This window comes from Trichogramma pretiosum, unplaced genomic scaffold, assembly GCF_000599845.2.
Source record: "Trichogramma pretiosum strain Unisexual culture from Peru unplaced genomic scaffold, Tpre_2.0 scaffold24, whole genome shotgun sequence".
NCBI classification, from domain to species: Eukaryota; Metazoa; Arthropoda; class Insecta; order Hymenoptera; family Trichogrammatidae; genus Trichogramma; species Trichogramma pretiosum.
The window spans coordinates 2,140,343-2,159,158 of NW_019641611.1; the positions used below are offsets into that span (position 1 = coordinate 2,140,343).

At 34.1% G+C, this 18,816-nt stretch overlaps 1 protein-coding gene across 1 annotated transcript in view; it reads right to left on the reverse strand.

The window, feature by feature from the left end:
- Positions 1 to 1,165: 1,165 nt before the first annotated feature.
- Positions 1,166 to 18,816, reverse strand: part of LOC106648438 (guanine nucleotide-binding protein G(I)/G(S)/G(T) subunit beta-1) — a 30,418-nt gene continuing 12,767 nt past the window's right edge. Inside the window, exons 5-7 of the mRNA XM_014365346.2 lie at positions 14,965 to 15,166; positions 3,763 to 3,979; positions 1,166 to 1,582 (exon numbers count right to left, since the gene is read on the reverse strand). Coding sequence (XP_014220832.1) covers positions 1,476 to 1,582; positions 3,763 to 3,979; positions 14,965 to 15,166 — 526 coding nt within the window. The 3' untranslated portion in view covers positions 1,166 to 1,475. The remainder of the gene's footprint in view (positions 1,583 to 3,762; positions 3,980 to 14,964; positions 15,167 to 18,816) is intronic.

Below are 18,816 nucleotides of genomic sequence, written 5' to 3' on the forward strand. Positions count from 1 at the left end.
ACGTTGGGGTCGCAACCGAGTTCTAATCAGCAACTATCAAGAAACAGCGGAAGGTAGATACTTGATTTGACTAGGTGGGTCGATGGTATCATAGGCTCAAAGCCAATACATATGCTATCACGCGTATTTTTGTCTGCTTTTGTTGTCTGCTTGAAATTAAATTATACAAAAATTTATTCGACAATCGATGCTAAAATTTCGGGAGAACATTATGAGTGTTATTAACTATCAAATTCCGAAGTACCAACATGGTGGCCCAACTTGACCTAAAGGTCCCCAACGTCCTTAAGGTGATAATCATGATGTTTGACAACAATCTGAATGCCTCATCAAATATTGCATTGAAGATCATGTTTCAATAATTTTTTCATATTCATCATCAGAAATCAGAATAAAATTTGATAAACCAAATTCCAACTTAAAGACGCTGTAGATCCATGAAGGATGGACCTGAAGTTCTGAAAATTTAAGGATTTTCATTTTTCAATGTGCTTTTTAAAAGTACATTTTTTGTTTCAATTTCATTTTTTTGGTTATCATGGTTGACCGTGATATAGCCCATATATACCAATCCAACATTTTTTCTGCCGCCTGCGGAAATTGATCATACTCTATCTGTTGATAAAATTGAAAATCTTTGATAATGATAAAAATTGTTACTATGCAAAATAATTTTTGAATTATTCACCCTCACATTTTCTCATAATCTGTAGTAAAATTTGCTGCATGTCAAGTTTTACTATGTCACATAGTAATTTTAAAATATCTTATAAATATTTTTGAAGTACAAAGTTACAAAAATAACTCAATATTATAGTAATATTTAGCATGTACATAGTAGAAAACGCCCATAATTTGACTTTGGGGCACTTGTTCTAGCGAATATAGTAAAAGTTGCTAAAGAATATGTTAGCAGTATTTTTCTCCGTGTAGATTTAAGCAAAATTTTAAAATTAGGGAGCAGCGTTTTATGTGACTTTGGGAGACAGTGACACCTTACTGGATCCTCTAATATGTAAGAGAATTTCTCATTCAAAAACAGAGTTACATTTTTCCGGTTGAAATTTATATTAGTAATGTTTTTTATGTAGTTAAAAACCGCCTTTAGTTTTATTGCTAACGATAAGGAATTCAAGAAAAGTGTGATAAATAATTGGAAATAAAATTGGTTTATAAATCATTTTGTATTAGATTATTACAAATATCAGAGGACTTGATTTAGAATAGCATAAAATACTTCATTTGTGGTGTCACAATACTACACATATAACTTTTTAAGTAAATTATTTTGAGCATGAATGTCTATATAATTATTATTTAATATTGATGCGTGGTTATGGTATTTTATCCTTACGTTCGAATACTACACTTATTGAGAATGTCAATGATTATAACAATCACATCGACATAAACTGAAAACGAAGATAAATAATTATATCAAAAACTGTTTTAAGCTAGCATGATATATTTTAAATTTAATTCCATATGCGTAAAAATGAGTCCCATGATCCGGTAGCTACCGCCATTCCATCTTCTGTTACTCCAAGACATGAAACTCGATTGTCGTGACCAGCTAAAATCCCTGGAATTAAAAATGTTTGTTAAAAATTATTTTTAATTGTAAATACTTCATGACCTACACTACGAAGTTTGATAATTATTTTAAATTGCATAAATAACAAGATTAGTAAAAAATTTTACAATAACTATCCTCACATAATATAACGAAATCGGTAAGTTTTATTAATTATAAATTTTCACACGTTGCATGTACTATACATATTAATAGAACTAGCGAATAAGCAGTACTCTGCTACTTGAACGTATAATAAAGTGAAATTGATTCATGAAATAAGATTAAAAATGAATATAAATTCTAAAATAACTATAATATAAGTAGCTTAGGTTCATGTTATGCTTGGCTTGAGATTGCAATCATGGCAAATTGTCTATGGAACATAATGAGAAGTTACAGTACTATTTAGATTTATCTGATAACTTGGAATTCTAGGATGGAAAGCTTAGATGTGTAAAATGGTTACGTAGAAGTGTATTTAACTATTTTTCAGTATCAAACTAAACAAAGTACTTTCAAAGCAGGTATTAAAATTACTTTTAGAGTCTAATTCAGTAATTGAGAAATTAAAACCATTTAAACCCCCTTTTAACTTTTAATTTTATGATTTCTTGTTTAATAATATTTTTATGCTTTTGCTGTTATTTTGTAAAAAACAATTTTCGTTGTCTAACCAGACGTAGGTTTTTTTACTCGACCATAATTTTGAGCATAGCACCAGAGGGAAATAAGATTTCAGATCGAAATAGGTTCTTTACGAAACTTTTTCAAGGTAGATAAAATGGGAAAAAATCGCGTTGGAAGTCGGCAACAGATCGTCCTCAATGGGTTAATCAGATTATCGATTAAATATAAAAATTTCAATGACCTCATTTTCAATTTACCTATAGGCTTTAATAAGTCAAATATTATTGTTTTGTTTTTGTTTTAGACAATTGTTTTAAAAATTTCAATAATAATTGTATTAGGCTATTAGGACCCCCCTAGCGCTCGGGCCCTAAATTACGCCGTGCCAAAAAGTGTTACTTATGCCACTAGTATCGTAAAGTACTAAAAGATACTCAAGACATAATTGCGAATGGATAAAGCTTTTTGAAAATATAATTTTACATTTAAAACTAAAAATTTCTTCATTAAAATTTAATTTTCATATTTTTTAATGTACGGAATTTATTACAGGTATGTTCCATTGATGATTTTTTCAAATTTTTTGAATATTTTTCTGAATATTTCATGTTCCATGCGTCTTTTAAAATTACTGAAAAATGTAATAGTCTCCGCTAAAATAATTAAAATGTACGAGAAAAGCTCCGTTAACAGAGGTGTTCGCTATTGAGAAGTGTTTTAGTCCACTTTTAAAAAGAACTCGTCCTATAAGAAACAATACATTTCTGCCGAGACCACAAGAATTCTCCACTATTGGTAGCTGTCCGTCAAGGAAAGTTTACTGTATAAGGAACCCGGTTACCAACTAGAATTTTGGGGAAAGTAAAAATATTTATTTCATATTGACTTACAATAATTGTTAATAAGGAATAACTCTCTCCCTAAAAAACGAATTATTGACTTTCCTACGGTGCGTTTCGAATTTTTATCATCAGGATGATTTATAATTGATTTGCGAATGCTCCTCTGACTAAACATACTAAAACACGACAAAAACATATTTTTTCTTTTTTTTCTCGCTATATATCTCACTAACATCAAGCAACCCCTTTTGGAAAATATCTGTTTAAATTGTAAATTTCCTGATCTTCCGATCTAGATAATTTACAAAAATCCTAAAAATGAAGTTTTTGAGATCATCGACTTAACAGTTTTGCTAAGTGAGACGGAAAATTTCGGAAAATCTGACCTCACCATCGAAAAACGGAGGCAATTTTTCATCGAAATGATGCGTTAGTCTTTTCCTATAGGTGCATTTAGATATTTTTACAGTGAGCTAAGAATTGAGCAATTCGAACGAATAATGTCACGCGGTGCGGCACTAGAAGAGTTTACATGATTATGTCACATATATAATGTATATTTTTGGTCGGGATTTCAGTTCTTAATCATGTTTTACCTCACAAAACTAATTTTTAATGTGTTATTATTTACTTTAATAAGAATTTCAAAAAGGTTCAATTTGAAAAAAGTATTCATAAGGCATTAATGAACAATTACATAAAAATTTTTTCACTTACCGGCGCGTTCAGTTTTCATTGAGTCCCAAACATTGCAATTGAAATCGTCATACCCAGCTAGAAGCAAACGGCCGCTTTTACTAAAAGCTACGCTTGTTATACCACAAATGATGTTGTCATGACTATACATAGCCAATTCTTGGTCAGCTCTAATGTCGAACAGTCTACAAGTAGCATCATCAGATCCTGTTGCGAAAGCAAATCCATTTGGAAAGAACTAAAATTTAAAAATTTTAATAAGCCATCTATTTTATTTCTCTATATCCAATAAATTTATGAAAAAAAAAAAATCAATATATTTGATGAAAAAACGAACATCAGTTCGATTGTCCGAACAAATGTTCAATTCCAAACTATATAATTTTGATTGCCTAATGTGATAATTTTTTGATAAGTAAAAAGTAAATAATGATAAAAAGTAATATGAAGAATACAATGAAAACTTCTATAATAATGATCAAATTATAGAGATAAAACCAGAAAATTGAAAAAAAAAGAACAGGTAAAAACTTATTTTTTATTGGTAAATAAGAGTTTATGATAATTCTGCTTTTCTTAATGCAATATCCCATTTAAGTTATCACACTTTTACGCCTCGGCTCATTAATTGTGAATCATTGTATTTTCATAAAGTCAGACTTTCTCGCAGCCTTTAAATCCAACGGAAAACCGTTTTTCCAACGGGAGGCGGTTAATCGATGAAACAGCCATATGGAGACAATTCTATAGATATTAAACTGGAAGCAAAAAAATTTTTTTCATTTTGCCCGAACTAAACGGAAAAGTGATCTAGGGTAAATGTACCCTTTACCGGGGGTGCGGATTACCGTGGATTGTATTTAGTAGTCACGTAGGTCAAATCATCCCCAAAATATTCCTGTTTGTTCATCTGATGGAACTGTATTAACTGCGGAAAAAACCAGGTGTTTTACGGAGGATCATTTCACTTTTAATTCATTTAAATATATTCAGTCTCCATGACTTTGAGTGGCGCTGCTGAGGGAGTAACACGTATTTTGCGTAGCTCTGAGAACGCAGTGAAAAAAACACGAAATTTTGAGTTTTTTAGAGAGGATAAGAAAATAAGATAATTAGTAAAGAAGGAAGAAAGGAATAATAAAGCGAAGAAAAGAAGTTTGAGAGGTGAAAAGGTGAATATAAGAAAAAAGTGAAAAAAAGGCGATAGATTGAGGTTAAGGTCAGGATGGCGGGAGTCGGAGACAAAGGAATCGTGAAGAGTCAAGATAAAACAGGAAAGGGAGATGAAGAGAAAATCAGTACGAGAAGTCGTGGATTGAAAAGCGAAACGATTAAGAGAAGCACGACGCAGCCTTTGATTGTGGATAGCATGAGGAGGAAAGCGGTGACTTATTCCACAAACGCGAAGGAGAGGATTCTGAGCGGAGGTAAGGTAGGAAATAATGGCGATAATAGTAATGGCAATATGCAAGAAAAAGTATTAGAAAGTGACAGTAAAAATAATAATAAAGAGGAGGATGAAGGTGAAATGGCACGAATGTACGAGAAGATGATGACTTTGACGGAGCAAGTGGAGGTCTTGATGGAGAAGAGGAAAGAAGATGAGGTGATGTACGAAGACTTGATGTGCAAGAATGAGGCTTTAACGAACAAGGTGAAGAAATTAGGATATAGAGTGGAGTGATTCGAAAATAAAGTGGTAGGTTTAGAAAAGAAGATGACTGAATATGAAGAAGAAGTAAGAGATTATAAGGAAGTTGTGGTAGACCTATTAAACGAGAAAGCAGAGGAAGGAAGTGTAAATGACGTAGCCAGCGGAAAGAATGTGGCCAGCTCGTGGAGGTCCAAATTAAGTGTAAAGAGCAGCACAAGCTACCTTAGTGGAATTTGTTTGTCGCAGAAAGAAGTAGTGAAAATGAAAAGGTTAGTGAGTGAGAAGGGTAGAGATGAGTGTAGGCTCAATATAGTAATAAAAGGTCTTGGAAACATAGGTAAAAAGACAAAGGAAAAGATTGAGAAGTTTTTGAAGGAAAAGTTGGCAATTGAGGCAGGACTAGAAGTAGCGTGGAGAAGTGGACAAGTTGTGGTTGGAAAATGTACAAGTTATGAGCAAAAGGAAATGATTATGAAGAACAAGGCAAGGCTGGCTGGTATTTATTTATATATTAGGGTGGGCCGTTTTTAGGTTTTTTTCTAGAATCGATTTGTAATAGTGATTTTCTGTTAGTTTCATGTATAAAATGAAAGCTCGTTCAAGGCAGGCGAGTACAAATGATTTTTTCTGTCTCCTCAATGTCGATCAATATTTTTTTCGCTGTTTTTTGCTCAAATTCGCCTTTTTTCCCTCTTCCACGCGCCAAAAATGAAAAAATGATATTTTACGATTCTAAACTCCGCGATTCATCAACTTATAGGCTAATAAACATGTTTCAACCACCACCTGAGCTCAGAATTAAGATATGGAACCACGTAATGCGTATACAGCCGGGATTTTGGCTGTTTTTTACCCATTTTACCCGATTTTCGACTACATGGTCGAGGTCGATTTTTCAATTCAACAACATCGCCCGCGGTCTCTTTCTTTTCTTTGAGATAAGTTCTTACAAGAAAAATATCTACTGAGATGATTTTTAAAGCAGGAAAAATTTGGCGCGCTCGAAGCAAATTGGATTTTTATGAATTTCTTTAAAAAATGGATTGTTTCAACGTGTACGTGGAGTTTATTTATTGTGTTATCTCAATACAAAGTGCATCGTCAAAAAGTACTCTTTTCAACTAGAAATTTAAAAAAAAAGAGTTCTCTACGATCATTTTAGCGTCCTGTAAGTCGTTTTGAAGATACCATTAATCAAATGCCACGTTTAGCTAAAATCGACGCGATGTGAGGCATCTTACGTATACATTCTATGGTATCTTCAAAACGACCTACAGGACGCTAAAATGATCGTAAAGAACTCTTTTTTTTTAAATTTTTCGTTGAAAAGAGTAATTTTTGACGATGCACTTTGCATTGAGATAACACAATAAATAAACTCCACGTACACGTTGAAACAATCCATTTTTTAAAGAAATTCACAAAAATCCGATTTGCTTCGAGCGCGCCAAATTTTTCCTGCTTTAAAAATCATCTCAGTGGATATTTTTCTTGTTAGTACTTATCTCAAAGAAAAGAAAGAGACCGCAGGCGATGGTGTTGAATTGAACAATCGGCCTCGACCATGTAGTCGAAAATCGGATAAAATGGGTAAAAAACAGCCAAAATCCCGGCTGCATACGCATTACGTAGTTCCATATCTTGATTCTGAGCTCAGGTGGTGGTTGCAACATGTTTATTAGCCTATAAGTTGATGAATCGTGGAGTTTAGAATCGCAAAACATCACTTTTCCATTTTTGCCGCGTGGTAGACTGAAAAAAGGCGAATTTGAGCAAAAAGCAGTGAAAAAAATATTGATCGACGTTGAGGAGACAGAAAGAATCATTCGTACGCGCCTGCCTTGAACTAGCTTTCATTTTGTACATGAAACTAACAGAAAATCACTATTACAAATCGATTCTAGAAAAAAGACTAAAAACTGCCCACCCTAATATATATATATGGGCTATATCGCGTCAACTGTCCCCCCCCCCTTTTTGTTTTGATTTTTTATATTTTATTCTGCTTCCCAAAGGTGAAAGAAACATGGTTTTTCTCTAATTTTCCTGGATTTTTGACTCATATTAAGCTCAATAATGAATTGTTTGTCTGCCAAGAACCAAAATTTATCAGAAGTTGTAATCTGATGTATCGATGAACATATTACAATATGGGCCTAATCGAAGGATACGAACACATTTATTTTAGTACAGTTATATGACTAATGTAGGAAAATATCATTTTTATGTGGTTTCAAGTTGTAAATATGATTTTTAAGTACAAATTTGAATTCTACATCAAATTTAACATTCAAAAGCATGATTCAACAATTTTTTCATATTAACCTAAGAAAATCAGAATTGCAAGCAGAATATCAGCAGAAAAAGAAAATTCAACTTCAAGACCCTGAAAATCCAATAAGGTTGGACCTAGAGGGCTGAAACTTTCAGGATTTTCACTTTTCAATGTACTCTTTAAAAGTACATAATTTGAGAAAAAAATTTTTTTGACCATCACGCTAACTATGGCTTAGCCCATATATTCAGTCTCCATTGATCCAAAAAAGTGGAAAAAGTTGTAAAATGCAGTTTACGTTTAGACCTCATTTTATTGATTACACAGGCACACAAAAAAAAAATGCTCAGTTCCAGAGACCGGACCCAATGGACTTTATGTTTTTGGGGTCGCTGATACCGAATCCGTCGTCGGTTTTTCGCCATCAGATCGATTCAAGGTCATTTGAAGGTCAAACTTAGAAAATTCGATATAAAAATCGGAAAAATATATTTTTTATGTTTTGAGGGTCGCTGAATTCGAATTCAAGGTCATTTTGACTAAATTTAGACATCTACAGATTATTGAAAGGTCATTACGATTTTACCTTCAAGATCAAGGTTAAGTTAATGAAAAGAAGGCAAAACTTGATGAAATATTGTTAATTTCGTATGCCTTTTTACTTTTTCTTTTGTAACGCCCCTTGTTTTCTTCAAACGATCGGCATAAAGGTTGCCGTTTGAGTTTATTTCCTCCATGTTGGCCCCCCTCCCATCAGTAGGACAGCAATCTGGATTTACAAAGTACCCATGTTTCAAGTGCTAATGGGACAGTAGAGATCGTAAAGAACATTATACTGATTACAATTAGTCTGAGAGAAATTCTCTAGAACCTAGACATCATAATGTTATTAATAGTCCGTTATAATAGACCCTAAAAATGTTTTACTACCTCCTTTACATATCAAATTGGGCATTATGAAACAATTTGTAAAAGCTTTGAGTGAAAGCGATGAATGCTACAAATATTTAGAATCTAAATTTTCCTATAAATCTGATGCCAAATTAAAAGAAGGAATATTCGATGGAACAGAAATAAAAAATTGCTGAAAGATTACAATTTTCCAACTAAGATGACTTAAATTCAGAAAGCTGCAGGGGTTAGCTTCAAAAATGTTGTGGAAAATTTTCTAGGTAATCGCAAAAGCGATGACTGCAAAGTTTCAATATCAAAGGTAATAAACAATTTCGGTGAAATGGAATGTAATATGTCTTATAAACTGAATTTCTTGCATAACCATTCAGATGAGTTCTCGAAAAACTGTGGTAATTTTAGCGACGAGCAAGGAGAACGATTTCATTAAGACGTTAAACATATGGAGCAGCGAAATCAAAGTAGACAACAGGATGTTGCAATGATGGCTGATTACTGCTGTATGTTGAAGAGGGAGAGCGAACATAGAGAAACTAAACGCAGACGGCAACCTTTATGCCGATCGTTTGAAGAAAACAAGGGGCGTTACAAAAGAAAAAGTAAAAAGGCATACGAAATGAACAATATTTCATCAAGTTTTGCCCTCTTTTCATCAACTTAACCTTGAAATGACTTTGAAGGTAAAATCGTAATGACCTTTCAATAATCTATAGATGTCTAAATTGAGTCAAAATGACCTTGAATTCGAATTCAGCGACCCTCAAAACATAAAAAATATATTTTTCCCACTCTAACCTAAAATACGCAACTTTGCCGCTAATTTTAGGCTCTCGTAGGAAAAAATAGTATCTTCAACTGGTGCAGATATGGTTTTTTAACAAAACTCGTTACAGCACTCGCCTTCGGCTCGTGCTATAATCCCTCGTTTTGCTAAAAAACCACATGTGCACCCGTTGAGAAAAATACTATTTTCCGATTTTTATATCGAATTGTCTAAGTTTGACCTTCAAATGACCTTGAAAGTAAGGTTGTAGAGGTCATCTGACTTCAGATTTGAATTCAGCATCCTCAAAAACCACTATATGGATAGTTTCGAGTTTTTAAACCTATTTTTTATGATTTGACCTTTAAATGACCTTTAAATGACCTTGAATCGATCTGATGGCGAAAAACCGACGACGGATTCGGTATCAGCGACCCCAAAAACATAAAGTTCATTGGGTCTGGTCTCTGGAACTGAGCATTTTTTTTATTTTGTGTGCGTGTTTTATTGACAGAGAAGCTATCTTAAAATGATACTTACAGCTAGTAAATACTTGAAATATTGTATTACAACTGTCGAAAATCAATGAAATCACTCAAAATAATTTTAAATTCGCCCACGGTAATACACACACAACTTTTTGTTAATAGGTGCAAACCCACGGAATTGCACACACTCGGTTTTATTTTAGGAATTGACTTTTCAAACTAATGTATTATAAAAAAAATGGATTATTAATGCATCACTATATCGGGATATGTTTATTCTTTCATTAAAAAAAAAAATTATTATAATTATATCGTTTCTTTCAATTTTATGCCCTAACTAAGGTGAGTTTAAAATAAATCCACGGTAATAGGTACATTTACCCTATGTACCAAATAAATAGTCTGTTCAAAATTTCGACTCATATAAATTGAGATAACTCGTGCCACCAATCGCTTGAAGGTTTTTAATTGTATTTAAATTAATTTAAGCCGGTTCTTTACAGCAATAATCAAATGGCTCTATAACCGTCAATTTTGAAACAAATAAAAATCCAAACCAGTCAAATTAAAGTTCATAATAATACCTTTTTTAATACTGCGTGCGCGAAACATGGGGTTTCTAACCTTAAATCGTCAGAAAACTCCTAGTTTCTTGCAAGCAGAGTTAAAAGATATCGTTTGCAACTAGTCCGCGAGGAAGTTGACTCACCCAGAAGTCTGCACCCTCACTACGCTCGGGTGAAATCAACTCCTGGATGAGTCAACTGCTTCGCGCACTTCTTATAAAATATACTAAAATTTGCCTATTTCCTATAAGTTATTTGCCTATAAGTTTCGATTGCTTCAAAATTAACTTCTGTTTTTTTTAAAGATGTATAAATGTAAAGTTAGCTAATTCAACATAGACTCTTATGGGAGCATCTAAATTTGAGTCATATTTTACTCGCTCACGATCATACTCTTTGAGAATTTAGAAATTATATAATTTCATTGAAAAAAAATCATAAGCTTTCGAGTTAAAACTTGGATACCACAACACAGTAATAGCTGCACGCATTTGAATGAGATAGCGTCACGCTTGCGCCATGCACCATGCACGCTGCATAAAGAGAAAGCGCGATTGTAGAACACTTACTCGAGCTTCCTTAAAATGAGAAGTGAAGTTATTCAAATTAGTACGTTCAAGATAATTTTGCTCTTGTGGTTGATACGATTGTAATGAGTCATGCTAATACTTGACCGAATGCGTTAAATTATATATGAAGTAGTCATTGCAGGAATTGACTCCTAGATCAGAACAAGAATTAAGTTTCAGCCCTTGCCTGATTATAAAAAGACAGTGGATGTAAAAATTAGCATTATAAAACTATACATTAATTAAATTTTTGTCTACATGCCTATAATGGCACATAAGGCTCTATCAATATTATGAAGATAAAATAATACCTTTTTCTAAATATGAGGCATTTAACGCCAAGTGTCCTAGCACGCTCGCCACACGGCACTCGTAGGCGAAATTGCTTACTTTCTAACTCGACGAAATATTCCCTGCAGCTCTCAGAAAAAATATATGTAATACGTTTTCGATGGAAAATTTGTTCAACTTTCTGATGGTGAACTCAGACTTTTTGGTTAATTTAATTTTCTCCGTAAAATTTCAAAAATAAACTTTCAACATTAAATATCGCATCGCACTCGCATACGATCGTGCGCTAACCTCACTTTGCGGTACCAGAAAGTGCGACTTATGACTCGAAAAAGGGGACATAAATGTGAACTTAGCACAGTGCTATAAAATGTTGTACGATACTCGTGCCATGGGGACACTTTTCGGCCCAGCTATTAGGACCTTAACTACGCCGTGCCAAAACGTGTTACTTATGGCACTTGTATTGTAAAGTACTATTTTAAAATAGTCCTAATCAAAAGCTGAAGAAATTCCCCATCGATATACATATTTTCCAGAGAGTACATTTTATTTTTACTAACTGAAATACAGCGATGCGGTGTAAAAACGTGACATTTTGGCCCACGCGACAACTGTTGCACTGCGCAGAATCTGACAGAAATGAAAACCCAAATTTTTTATTGCAGATTTGAAAAGAGCGTACAATTTTACGTTGGAACATGTATTTTTTTTCAAGGTCATTTTACGGGCGCTACACACTCAGATAAAACTCCTATTTAACCTATAATCAAGCTCAAGTCCGGGCTTTTTTCTAACTGTAGCGCCTCAAAATGACCTTGAAAATAAAACAATATACAAATCTTCATGTAAAATTTTCCGATTTTTTCACATCTGAAATAAAAAATAGCGGTTTCCGTTTTAAAAATCAATTTTCGGGTCGCTGGAGCTTGAAAGTCATGTTCAAGGTCAAATTCGAAGTCACCATTGGATTCCCTATGAAAAAATACGTCGGATATGAGGTTTATGATTTTTTCCCCAGCTTATTTAGCAAGATTTACAGCCCTTTCTATATTTATTCCCTACCCTGTATATTTTTAAGTATTAAGTATATTCAGGGTTGCAACACACTGCAACGCACCTGATGCAGTGTTTACCGTGCTTATCTATTCGCAGAGCAAGGACAAGCAACGTCAATATTGAGCTGCGATGACACAAATTCACGTGAGCAGCAGAAGCAGCCATGGTCGCAAATGTGAAGATTAATGATTTGCACGAGGTTTACAGAGAGAAGTCATTATTAAAAAATTGTTTGCTGCCGCGAGTCACAGCACGTGCTCGTAGTTCACTTTACGTGGCATAAGGCGAGATGATAAACTGTCTTGTAGTCGACGACTTGTAATATTTTACTAGCAAATTACCTCGCTCGCTGACGCTCGCTTGGTTTAGTCAGAGTTTTGTAAGAATTTTTAAGATGGCAAGAAATATAAAATAAGTTTTTACAAGGTATATACCAGGTATATATAATGTAGATACCTTGTATTTACAAGGTACCTACCAGGTATATATATAATGTATATACCTTATACAATGTACACACATTATAAATACAAGGTATATATTTAATAAAATTATTTTTTTTTTTTTAGTCATCGATTTTTCAGATTTGTTAGGGAGGCCAGAATTTTAGCGCGAGATTTATTCAACGCGTAATATATAGATTTTTCCATGCGGCCCCTGAGCATATTCTGTTGTCGCTGGTTAATTGCATTTCATTTCATGTAATTTGAGAGCTTCATTGCTGCCGGACAGGGTCACTTCCTTTACTAGCAGTTTTTTTACTTTTTTGGTGTGTTTTATGGGAAGGGTTCACGGATCTGCCCCAAAATTTAGTGCATCATTTAGGTATATGAAATAGAGCCATTTGCTCGTCGAGTAGCTAAAATGGCTGAAAACGTGTACTTCCGAAAAATTGGAATCTTTAAACATTTTTCTTTTTATTTGTTCAGTTTTAGGTGGTAAAATAACAAGGAAAGGTAATGAATTAATTAATTTACAAAAGTACAAGTCTTTACCAATAATTTGCGCTCACTCTGGCGTCCGTATCATGGCTGTAGTCTTAGGCATAGTTTAAGGGTCCTCTATACACACTCGGTCGGTAACTATATTCGCGTATTTTGTACCCATTTTTTTCATTTAGTATACAACCTATGGTCTTGAAATTTTTTGGGAGTGATCATGAAACTAATGCAAATGTGTCTATGAAGCTATTTTTTCAGATAATTGAAAAAAAAAATTTTTACAATATTTATCTGAAAAAATAGCTTCATAGGCACATTTGTATTAGTTTCATGATCACTCCCAAAAAATTTCAAGACTATAGTTTGTATACTAAATGAAAAAAATGGGTACAAAATACGCGAATATAGTTACCGACCGAGTGTGTATAGAGGACCCTTAAGGGCTAACAGGTAGCTTAAAATCGAAAAAAATTTTTTTTATTTTCGAGTACGATTCTCTGTCCTCTTTCCATTGCATTTTTCAAAATTCTAAAATTTTAATTATTCACTGAGATACAGCTGTTTCCGTGAGCCAATTTCGTACACTTTGCGTGTTAAATTTTTTCTTTATTTGCGTTTTCTGGCATTTTACGTTTTTGCAAAATGGACCGCTGTTGTAGTAATATTCAAAGCGGACCGATTGAGTTACAGCATCAGGTTTGCGTACACTTCTTCAGAACATCAATGGTTACGGTCACAACCTAGGGCGAGGTGATCAAACTCATAGGTCACTTTCAATTCGATTCATGACGGAGGTCACAAAAAAAACGTAAAATGAAAAAAAATTGTGCTTCAGTGTTTGTGCAGGGTGACTTGAGTGTCGGATCGGCTCGCCCGAGGTTGTGACCGTAACCATTGATGTTCTGAAGAAGCGTACGCAACCCTGATGCTGTAACTCAATCGGTACGCTCTGAATATTACGACAATAGAAAACGCAAATGAAGAAAACATTTAACACGAAAAGTATACAAAATTGGCTCACGGAAATAGCTGTATCTCAGTGAATAATCAAAATTTTGGAATTTAGAAAAATGCAATGGAAAAGGGACAAAAGGTCCTACTCGAAAATAAAATAAAATTTTTTTCGATTTTAAGCCCCCTGTTACCAATGAAAAGAAGTGGGAGTGTTTTTAATAAACAAATGGAATAACTAGATCAATAATGCACTTAGCGCATTTACAATATATAATACACGCACAATTTACAATTGTGCGTGCGTGTGTGTGTTTTCATTTGGTTCCTCATACATGGGCTCAAAGTGCCGTGGCTCGTGTGTCGTATCGACCATTGGCCCTTGATCGGCCGCGTGCTCACTGCTGCCGTCTGTTCGTCGTGCAACGGTCACAACGAGCCTCGCGTTACGATTTTCGTTGATTTTCGCGTTTGCGGTTTAACGCCGAGAGTCTAACCCCGCCTTACTAAGTATAAATAAAATTAAAAAATATCAGTTTTTTACTAGCTTTACCATAACAGACTTTCAAATAATATATTTGATCGATAAATAGTATCAATAATTCAAATATAATAGTGGGCCGTACCGATTTGAGAGATTGCAATTAATATTCGGCATGCCACATAGGAGTTTTTTAGTATAAAGTAATCAACAATTATAAGGTATTAGTGAGTTCATTATCGATACAAGCGATGTAATATCAAAAAAACATACCGTTACAGCATTTATGTCACTTTCATGTCCTGGAAATGTTTGCTTACAGGATCCTTCACGAATATCCCACAACTTTGCACTAGCATCACAGGCTCCAGAAACAAACGTTCGCATATCTGGAGAAAGTGATAAAGACATGACGTCTCCAGTATGTCCCAGAAAAGACGTGCACTGCTGCCCAGTTTCGATATCCCATAATGCACTTGAAAAAAAAATAAACTATTTAAAACTATTCAAAACTATTCAAAATAGATATTTTATCCAAATTAATAGCGGTTCACTATAGCAGACAGCACGAGATTTCTAGTAGTAAGTTTCGATACAAGTGTCACAAGTAACAGTTTTAGAATTGGCGGAGTTCATAACTGAGCCAAAAAGGTCCCCTATGAAACGAGTATCGAATAGCACTTTACTAAAGGTGTTACTTATGCCACTAGTATCGTAAAGTACTAATATGGTACAGTGCTAAGTTCACACTTGCGCCCTTTTTCCGAGTCATAGAGTGGTGCGAGAGGTTCAGGAACCGAAAGTTCCAAAAGCTAACTCGACAACTATGGTCTAATAGTTTATAGTGTAATCCGAACTACTATGGGCCCGAGTCTGACCTAACCAAGTAAAAAATCAGTCGTAGGAATTTTCATAGTTCGATAAATCATTTTTTTAATATTTGAGCCCTTGGAGTTTGTTATTACGACGATTTTATGAATTTTGGTTGAGGATAGATACAGTTAGGATCTAGTACAAATTTAAAGAACCATACATAGGCATTATTGGGCAGAGCATTGACTGCGAGAATAGTGTCCGAAAAGTGCCCAGAAGCTTAATTTATCATTTTTTAAGGAAAATTACATTTTAAGAAGATTTGGATTTTTAACAACGAATAATCAATGTTATAAAATTTTTTTGTGGTTAGATTTCAATTTTTTCAAAAATTTGTTGAATAAATTTCTTGTGACTGGGTGAATTTAAGACCCTATTACCAGTTGAAAAAAATTAAAAAAGATATTTTCGTCATTTATTTTCTCAGCTTTTTATTATATATTTGCATGTCATTTATTGCTCGATGTTGAGGGTAGAAAGAAGTATTCGAAAACATTTTTTTTCTAGTATTTTTTCTTGGAGCACGCATCATCTTCGTAAAAAGTAATTTTTCAGTAGCGAACAGTTAATTTTAGAATCTACTGAGCCAATTTTTACCAAATTTTACACACTTCTTCATTTATAAGTGGTACAAAAATAAACATTTGATTAAAAAAACAAAACGGTGAAATTTTGAATAGTATATTATGATACGTGTGACTTAAGCAGGCCATTATTGCACGGCACGGTTAGCACCCGAGCGAAGCGAGGGTGCTAGTGCCGTGTTAAGAATGGGCTACTTGAGTCATAAGTATCATACGTTTTTTTATAGCACTGTACTAAATTCACGTTTAGGCCCCCTTTGGCGAGATATAAGGTGCTCATAATAGCGTCGCGGTATGAGGTTAGCGCACGAGCGTAGCGAGTGCGATAGGCACGCCGCGGTGCAATAATGAGCAGCTTAAGTCACGGCAAAGCGTGCCTTAAACGTGAACTTCAGCCACGCAGTGCTATAAATTTGTTTTCCTTAATAACACTTCCTCAATTTTCTTATCATCTCACAATTATTACAATTTTTCTTTTTTCTGCATTTTCTGGTACATTTTCTTGTGGGATGTGTTAATGAAGAAGTTTGAAAATTTTATAAGGATCGGCCGAGTAGATCCTGAAATTTACTGTTTTCAAATGCCATAGAATGACATGTATACGCTAGTACTTTGACTGACTTGAAGCCCGAAATTCTGTACCAAATTTTGTGTCATGGTTACGATGAAAATCCTTGCAAATCGTCACCCCCACGTAGGAAGGTATCCCTCTAAGGTCAGAAGCAAAAAGAAGTGGTTCTCCAAAATATGAACAATCCAAAAATGTAATAGTAAAGAAGAAAAAATTTTCAAAAAGTTCAACCACTAATAGTCCCTCAATCATGAAAAAACATTGAAATTTTTTTCAATTTCAATCATATCTTTAAATGAATACATGAAAAAAGAACCATAACTAAAAAAAGATGTTTTTTGCTTGTGACGACGTGGGACCTCTTCATGAGGTGGCAGATCATACATATGCTAGTTTCAGAGGAGAAACACAGAGATTTACGTATAGGGAAGAGCATATAAATATTCCTACTGTATATGGTTAGTAAACGTTTGGCAGCTATTCTGTGCATACGATGACTATTGATAGTTACTAAATAAACTGCTGGTAAAGGAGATAACTATTTTGTGCATGCTGTGTCAAATAACAATAGCGACTGAATATAATTTTTCATACCAGCGGCTCGAAAGTGACTACTTCCCTGCCGCTGCACAAAGCGGGAAGAGCGATTTTCGGGCCACTGTGAATGAAAAATAGTATACAGGCCTATGTCACGAAAAAAGAAAGCCGAAAAAGAAAGCGTAAAGGAAGCCTCGGCTTCGCCTCGGCCACTAATTACACGTACTCTGGGACTTTTCTGTTTTTCGCGGCCTAGGCAGTAATATACTAATCGGAGATGTAAGGGAAATTAATGTGAAATACTCATTTTGCGTTAAAGGTTTAATTTTTATTTAGAGTTTGAGTAATTTGAGTTCGTTGATGGGTAGGATAGTATGGTTGGAATTGGTTGGAAGTGAAGAAATATATTGAATTTCATAAGTTCAATTCGGGATGGAAGGTCGAAGTTACAAGTTCAAAAGCAACGTTAACTAAGTGAGAAGTAAATTGTTCAAGAGAGTAAATAGAAGTGGTAACTCAACCGTAGGTCAAACGAAGGTCTTAGATTGTGCAGAGTTAGATAAAGAGTCATTTTACCTCTCCAGGGCCCCTGTATTTATACATAAAGGGATAAGAGTAAGACGGCGAGGCTGGGGAACTCTAATGTTTAAACGATGGATGTTGTTAAAGTATAATTGTTAAAAATATTTAGGTTGGAGATAAGGAATGTTGTGAAAATTGTCTTTCCAATGATACCATGATACATTGTTTACTTATAAAAAATGTTGATATTACAGTGATTAAAATTAATTATTATAGAATTAAAATATACGCACGTAACGTTTACACTAGTTATCATTAGTTGGGATATATACCGATCTAAGCAGATTGAAAATAGTAATTGGGTAATAATATTAGTTGTAAAACAATTGTTCAATTCGACGTAATGTATCACTACTATATTTCGTAATACATTGAGGTAAACATGACAATGACTTTAGTAAATACATCAGACTGGTTAAGGATTCGACTTCATTACTTGATGGTACCAATGTTGTTTACATACCAATGTTGTTTACATACCATCATGCGCTAGTTGCATTGAGACGTACATATGAGAAACTAAGAAACTATTAAAAGGAAGAGTTTTTGAACATAAAAGGAAATTGAGAATGTGGTCGTGGTCACAAACCATAGTCTCATATGTGAACACGATTTTTATCGGCAGAATGTTAAAATATCAAACAGAGAGGCGAATTGATTTAAACGTTCAGTAGAGAAAATGGTCTATATTAGTTTTTGAAAGCATACATTAAAAAAAAACGACATACTAATAGTGATCCCCTTCTTTCTAGCAGTGCCGAATCGAATGCGGCTACCGTTGCGAGAACTACTCGTCAGGTGTGTCGGTCGGCATGAGTTGTGTGTTTTTCACCGTTTTTGCGCCGTTTTACGTTATAATATATCTTACTTCTCAATATCATGAATTTAACCTTGCCACCGACTTTATTTCACGTTCTGTTTATGATGTGTATCATATAAGAAAATCATGGAAGAATTTTTCAATAAGAATCTCTTACC